The following is a 7,583-nucleotide window of genomic DNA, read 5'->3' on the forward strand; positions in this document are numbered from 1 at the left end:
TCACTGGCACTTCCCATTACTCTGACATTCAACAACAGACAGGTTGGAGACGTCCTAGAGAAAATAATGCAAGCTGATACCCTCCGACCAGGCGCCACAGTCAAACCATGCTCCAGGTCCCGAGTGGATCCAACAGTGACTGTTTCCTTTCCAAAAGGGCGGCTGGAGAGGCCGGGGGAGAGAGGGAGGGAAGGAGGGGGAAGAGAGGGAGAGATTGATTGAGAGAGACTGAGATCTGGCTGGTGGGGAGGAGAGCGTACGCGCTGTGGACCCGCCACGCGGGCTCCCGAGCCCCACGCCAGCCTGGCACCACAGGAAACCGTGGCTGCCCTCGCTGCTAGAGAACGCCTCGGGGCATACGTTCCCCGCTCGGGAGAAAGCGTCTGGCCAGGCATCTCTTCCAGTACGGGCCCTGATTCGGGGACCAGCCGGGGTCCCCAGTTTTGAGCAGCAGGCCCCTTCTTCCCCAGCCCTCCTGAGAGTGCCGGATGGACGCAGATCCTGCTCCATTTCCCCCTCAGGGACCAGCCACACAGGTGAGCCAGAGCCGGCATACCTGGGCTCTTTGGGGGAGAAATCAGAGCGCGGAGTCCGCTCGCCCACCCAGAGTTCCGGTTGCTGGAGTTTCACACTTTCCCTTGGGTTCATTCAGGGATTCCCTTCCTCTGTTCTCAGTGTCCTCGGACAACCTAAGCGCGCGTTTGGGGAGGTGCGAGAGCGGCCGCGCTGCAATCTAAAGGTAAGCCGACCAGATTCCTTTTCCCTTCCAGTCCTCTTTCCCCTCCCTCTTCAGACTTCTTTACGGATGAATCATTACTACGTTCCTTCTCTTTTCGTTTTTTGTTTTTTGTTTTCTCTCTTTTTTTAACCCCGTTGGTTCCCTTCTCCAGTCTCCCTCTGCTCTCTTGCCCTCTCCCCCTTTGCCCTCACGCGTGATTGCGGACGCGAGGACCACCATAGGCCTGGGTTTTGAGCTTTGGGCTGCAGGCAAAGGGATGCGCGGGTTCTGAAAAGAGCAGCGGGGCCGAAGCCGCGGTGGTGACGGGCTCGCGAGCGGAGCGCCCATTGGCTCCCGGCACGTCGGCGTCGCTCGCTCGCGCGGGCGCGGCCAATGGGGGCGCGAGGCCCTGCGCGCGGCCTCGGCGGCGGGGGCGCGGGCCCGGCGCGGCGCGGGGAGCGGCGGCAGTGGCCGTGACGTCACGGGAGGGGGTCGGCGCCGCCCGCTCGCCGCCGGATTACAAGCGAATGCGCCCGGCAGCGGCCGGAGTCGCTCGGTGCCGCGTCTCCGCCGTGTTCTCCGCCTGCGACTGCTCCTTCTTGTCCTCCTCCTCCTCTTCCTTCTCCTCCTCGTGTTGCCGCGACCACTGCGGCGGTGTCTGCTCCACAACTTTCCAAGAAAGTTCAGAAACTCTGCTCCGGGGCGGCCGAGTCGCGCGCCGCAGCCACCTCCGGGAGCGGCCGGGCGGCTCCGGGGGCGCGCGGCCGCCCGGCCTCCGCGGTCGCTGCACCTGCCGCGTCCGCCGCCGCCGCTGCCGCCTGGTGCCAGGCTGTGGGCAGACCGAGGCGGCGGCAGCGGCGGCGGCGGCGTTGGGGTCACCTCCTGCCGCCTGCGCCTTCGTCGGGGTCCCCTGCGCGGCCACCGCCGCCCCACGTGCGCGGTCGTTCCTGCAGCGCACGCTCCGTGTTTCCTCAATTTTTGTAACTTACCCCCTCGGTCTTCTTTTCTCCCAACCCCTACTTTTTGCATTAGGGGGGGAGAGGGGGGAAAAGTGTCGAAAGTGTCCACGGATTGCCACCTCCCCATTAACCTTTCTTCTCTCCCCGCCCCACTTTTTTTTTAAGCGGCGACAACATCGTTTAGTGTTTTTTTGTTTTACGATCGATAGCTTCCTTTGCTTGGTCGGGGCGGCTGCAGAGCGGCGGAGTGGCGTGGACCTCATGTAGAAATGACAACAATGGAAGGGGCCAGCGGGTCGAGTTTTGGAATAGACACGATTTTGTCCAGTGCCAGTTCGGGCAGCCCCGGCATGATGAATGGAGATTTCCGCCCGCTCGGCGAGGCCAGGACTGCGGATTTTAGGAGTCAGGCCACTCCGTCCCCCTGTTCGGAGATTGACACCGTAGGAACGGCGCCTTCTTCTCCCATCTCGGTCACCATGGAGCCCCCGGAGCCGCATCTGGTAGCGGACGGGCCGCAGCATCACCACCACCTCCACCACAGCCAGCAGCCGCCGCCACCCGCCGCGGCCCCCGCGCAAAGTTTGCAGCCTTCGCCCCAACAGCAGCCGCCGCCGCCGCCGGCCCAGCAGCTGGGCTCGGCTGCCTCGGCCCCCAGGACTTCCACCTCTTCTTTTTTAATTAAGGACATCCTGGGCGACAGCAAGCCTCTGGCGGCGTGTGCGCCCTACAGCACCAGTGTCTCCTCTCCCCACCACACCCCGAAGCAGGAGAGCAACGCAGCACACGAGAGCTTCAGGCCAAAGCTCGAGCAGGAGGACAGCAAAGCCAAGCTGGACAAGCGGGAGGAGTCCCAGAGCGACATCAAATGCCACGGTGAGTCGCGCCGCCTCGGCTCCCGCCGCCGTCCAGCCGCTCCTCCTGCCCCTCTGGCTCCCTGTCGGCCCCCCGCGAACCTGCGGGACTCGAGGGCGATTCTCAGCTTCTCAGGCGATTGCGCCACAGTCCGAACCGCGAGCGGGAGGGAGGCCTGGGCGTGCGATCTGGGCACTCGCCCGAAGTTCTGTTTATTGGTACATTTCTGCCTCTCAACCTTCACCGCCACCCGGCTCCTTTGTTTTACTTAATTTTAACTTACTAGGAAGGGGGCCGCGGCGGAGGGGATCTGACGGGAAGTACTTCATTGTTTCATAGAGCCTAGGGGTGTGATCACAACGTGGTGTTTATTTTTTAATGCAAATCATTTCATTCCTCCCACACACCATATTTTCTAAACGTTGGCACAGGAATTATCAGATTTAGTGAAGGAAAAATTTCTGCGTTAATTAACAGCAACTTTTTTGGTATTAGATCCTGGTTAATATAGGGAAGCCCACATGGTAAAAATTTATAATTAGTGCTGCAGTTTTTAAAAATACCCTTCTTACCCCCATGGCCCCAACTGAATATCTGTATTTCAGTAAGATTTTTGGTTCCTTACAAGTAATTGGGAGGTAGCATTTATGAAAGCAAAATTTTATTAAATTGACTTGACCTATTTGTGTAAAATCAGAAGATGGCAATGAAATTATCCTTCAACTCCCCTTTTTCCATTTTATCCTCGGAAAATTTCATAAGTAAGTGTTTTGGTCTTTGCATGGCAGAAGAGTTTTAACATATGAGGAGAGTTCTTTTTTTCCCTTTACTGATAAGTAGTTGTTATTATTATTATTATTATTATTATTATTATTATTATTATTATTATTATTATTAATCTTTGCTGTCTCTGGGAAAGATGTGTGCTGACTGTTAGGAAGGTAGGATATTGCCTCTTTATTTTACTATTGTAGCATTAGCATAATAGTGCCCAAAACAGATGTACAGTCTGGTCTGGCGATTTTTTGTGCACCAACCTCCCCAGTGGGTCAATTAGAGAGATTATTGTTCTTCCTGCAGGGAAGATCAAGGAGAGCAGCAAAAACGGGTACAAACAGAGAGGGATTGACATATCGATTTCCCAGCATTTCAGTAAAAAACCGAAGTTGACAAATAGAATCCGGAAATCTCTGGGCTGTCACCTGAATGGGCTCAGTGATTCTGAGCTCAACACGGTGTCTGGGAGACATTCTTTCTGAAGCTTTAAAAGACCTGATGCAAGCGGCTGCAGACAGCTTGATCCAGCATTTCCCAAGCACATCTGAAAAAGGAAAACAAATGCCTATAACTTTCAGTAAACAGAATTAAAGTGAAAAAGATGCCCCTTCCTAAAAAAAAAAAAACACCAAAGTTGAAAGACCTTTTGAAAACTAACAAATCAGAAACTATGAAGTCTGAGTGAAAACAACAAAGAAGGCCAGGGTCTGCCCCCAGTCAGAAGAACAACAACAAAAAAGTACCCTTTATTATAAACTATTTTTTTCCTTTTCATTTCCTAAGATGGGAGGATCTGACCCTCTTTTGTAACCCTTTTAGGAGCTCTGCACAAGAGTCCACACTCCTTAGCCAGAAATCGATCCTCTTCCTCCATGCTGGCTAAGGTCCAAGCATGTGTGTGAGGACGGTGGCAGAGTACAGCTCCCCCGAGACCAGCGGCTGGCTTGGGAATGTGGGAGTGTGTGCCAGGCAGACACTCCACTCTTCCCCATTCCAGGCTACCTTACGGCTGTGTCTGGGTTTCTGTGTAGGAACAAAGGAGGAAGGAGATCGGGAGATTACCAGTAGCAGAGAGAGTCCCCCCGTGAGAGCCAAAAAGCCTCGCAAAGCCAGGACGGCTTTCTCTGACCATCAGCTCAATCAACTGGAGCGTAGCTTTGAGCGACAGAAGTACCTGAGTGTGCAGGACCGCATGGACCTGGCAGCTGCGCTCAACCTCACTGACACCCAGGTCAAGACCTGGTACCAGAATCGCAGGTAAGGGAGGCTGCGTGTCAGGCAGCAAAGGCGCCTGGCCTTCCAAGTCAAGACTACCACATCAATCTTCCCTCCTGACCTCAGAGACAGTAGGGACTCTGAGGGCGCAGAGTGGGCACTGGGGGCTTTGGGGCTGGAGCAGGGATTAGCCGCACCTCCAAGGTGAGAGGGACCAAAGAGCAGCTGGGGTTTGGAGAATTTTGCACTTAAGTGTCTGTAACAGATGCTGCTTTCCGTCTCAAACCTGAGTGGCTGGAATTCCCCCCCATTTTGCCCCCAGATCAGTCAAGCCACACCTTCTCTGTGCAGCAGACACTCAGGCCCATAAAGCCTGTGCATTGCCCTCTTCTGGGCCCGCCTTAGGGTGGCTCTGAGTACCTATAGCTGGCCACGCACTCTGGCTGTTTCTGTCCTGGAAGAGCTGACGTATTGGCCTCAGCTCAAACGTCCTTGCCTTGGCCTGTGAGGCAGCTGGGAGAGAAAGGGTTGGCAGCCGGTCAGGCGTCTGGACTGAGTGTCTGTCCCCTGTACTGGCCGCTTCAGTGCCCTCCAGGAGCCCCTGCTTCCCTTGTAAAGAAATTAGGAAAGGGGCTGGCAGTTTTCGTAGGCCTCTGAAGTGCAGAGCAAGCCCAGCCCGGCCTGGACTGTCTGAGGCCGAGGTTATGCCGTGTGTCTAGGCCTGGCGCTCTGCTCCCTTGTCTCGATTTTCTCTGCCCCTCCTCTTCTCTCGTTTGTGTTCTAATCGTCCATAAGTGTGGTTGGAAATGCCCATCCAGTTGTCATCTTTACCATAATTTTCTGTCTCATTACATACGGTTTCAGCCACCCTAATTCTGTCGGAAAACATTAGTGTCATTTGTAGCCAATTTAAAATGGGCGACATGTTTATTAATTTGGCTCGAGCTGCCGGGTATGGATGGCCCACCAGCCCTGAGTTCCTTCAGGAGGCGTTTGAGCAAAGGCCTGCTGCCTCTTCTTCCTAGCGGGGTGCAGTGGGGGAGGGAGGAGACTGAGAAAAGCTGATCACAGGTTTTAATTGTTACTCTCTCCCAGAGGAGAAAAGATCTTGAAATGCATTTTTCCCCGCCCAGAATGGCCTGAGGTACAGTCCCCTTGAGATAGCCCACCCTCAAACGAATTCCGTTTTGAAACCTTGTCGCCTTCCTCGCCCTGAGCACCCCCGCCTGCTGTAAGGTCCTGTCAGGCTGATGAGAGAGATGTGTCTCCACAGCCCTGGGGACCGAGAGGGGCAGGGGTCCAAGGCCCAGGAGTCTCTGTGTCCCTTTGTTCACGGTTTCTTCTCACTCAGCCTGGAGGAAGGGGGGAGGGGCAGAGAGCAGACACTAGGATTGTCGGGGAGCCACTTGGGGACAGGAATTAGAGGAGGGGGAAGAGGACTGCCTGTAGAAATAGTGGTCTCCACTGGCCTCCAGGAAAGTTTCAGGAAGTAGCCAAACTATAGGGGAGGCAACAGCAGAGCAAAGCTTGGAGAACTTTATTTGTGAGTGTCTCAGACATTGATGGCATTATTTGGGAAACTGGCTTGGATCTGGGTGATTTCTGTGAGGAAGGGGTGGGCAAGGGGACCAGGAGGTTCTCAGAACTCTGTCTTCCTGGCCCCCGTGGGAGACAAGGCAGGCGCGGGGAGACAAGGAGCTCTGGTGCCCGGACCGCGCCCACAGCTGCGGGGTGCGTGCACGCCTGCTGTTTTTCAGGACCAAGTGGAAGCGGCAGACCGCGGTGGGCCTGGAGCTTCTGGCCGAGGCGGGGAATTACTCGGCGCTGCAGAGGATGTTTCCGTCGCCTTATTTCTACCACCCGAGCTTGCTGGGCAGCATGGACAGCACCACGGCCGCGGCGGCGGCCGCCGCCATGTACAGCAGCATGTACCGGACTCCTCCCGCGCCCCATCCCCAGCTGCAGCGGCCCCTGGTGCCCCGAGTGCTCATCCACGGCCTGGGGCCGGGGGGACAGCCGGCCCTCAACCCCTTGCCCAACCCCATCCCAGGCACCCCGCACCCCCGGTGAAGAGCGAGCCGCGATCCTTCCCTGTCCCCTCCCTGATCCGGACAGCTGCCCCCGCTCTCCCCGCACTGGGCCGTGGGGCCTCCCTCGCAGTCGACTGACCCGGGAAGCAAAGTAAGAGAGGAAGATGCTCACCGATGGGCGGGGGGGGGGGGCCCAGAGAGGAGCCAGCCTCCGCTCTCCACCTCCCCACCCCAGACAGGGCTGGGAAGCTCCCCCCAGCAGTGTGACTGGCGAAAACGCTGACCCCACACAAAGTGCGACCAGTAAGTGAAAACATCAACAGAAACTAAACCTCAAGTTTTTTTTTTTTTAATGAGTTTAGGGACAAGCAAGGGGGGAGGGGGGAGGGATTAGGAGGGAAGAAGGAAAGGCGCTGAGAGGAAACCGCGCAGGCGGAGAGGATTGTAGACGAGCCGCCTCCGAGTCCGAGGCAGAGCGCGTCGCCGTGGACATTCCGTCTGCCCCAGAGAAAAGAGGAGGGTAACTGAGAACTTTGCACTGATTTCTCATGACCTTTTTTCTTTTAGAAAAGTGGCATGCTCCATAATATGAAAAAAATGTACATTTGAAAGACTGAGTGATAAGTGATATATCATATTTATTATATGTTGTCCAAAAAGAGTCACTTATATACGTTAGTAAAACATGATTTTTCTTTTCATGTCTTTTTGATTCAGTAAAATAAATGCTTAGACAAAATATAGATTTTTTGTGATTGAAAATTACAGAAATAAAATTTATCTTTTTTTAACAAGTGATGAAATCCAAGGGGCTGATTTCACTAAAGCGGAACGTACTGTGATGAAACGTGCCACTTGGCTCAGTGAGACAAAATCCCTCCCGGGGCACTAGGAATTTACAAAATCTGTAAAGACGTTTGGTTGACTCGTATGAAAACAGCTCCATTTTTCATGCCGGCCTCTTCCGAGCCGTTGTTTGGTATGTGTGAATTTCTTTCTTTTTAAGTTGACGATTTCAGAGCAGTCCGC

The 7,583-nt window shown here is 54.9% G+C and overlaps 1 protein-coding gene across 1 annotated transcript; it reads left to right on the forward strand.

Moving 5' to 3' along the window:
* Nucleotides 1-486: 486 nt before the first annotated feature.
* BARHL2 (BarH like homeobox 2) lies at nucleotides 487-6,870 on the forward strand. The gene is made up of 5 exons (XM_072968849.1): nucleotides 487-536; nucleotides 676-739; nucleotides 1,843-2,553; nucleotides 4,341-4,566; nucleotides 6,282-6,870. Exons 3-5 carry the CDS (start codon nucleotides 1,947-1,949, stop codon nucleotides 6,592-6,594), a joined length of 1,146 nt encoding a protein of 381 aa, XP_072824950.1. The 5' UTR covers nucleotides 487-536; nucleotides 676-739; nucleotides 1,843-1,946; the 3' UTR covers nucleotides 6,595-6,870.
* Nucleotides 6,871-7,583: the final 713 nt, after the last annotated feature.

This window comes from Vicugna pacos, chromosome 9 (assembly GCF_048564905.1).
Source record: "Vicugna pacos chromosome 9, VicPac4, whole genome shotgun sequence".
NCBI lineage: Eukaryota > Metazoa > Chordata > Mammalia > Artiodactyla > Camelidae > Vicugna > Vicugna pacos.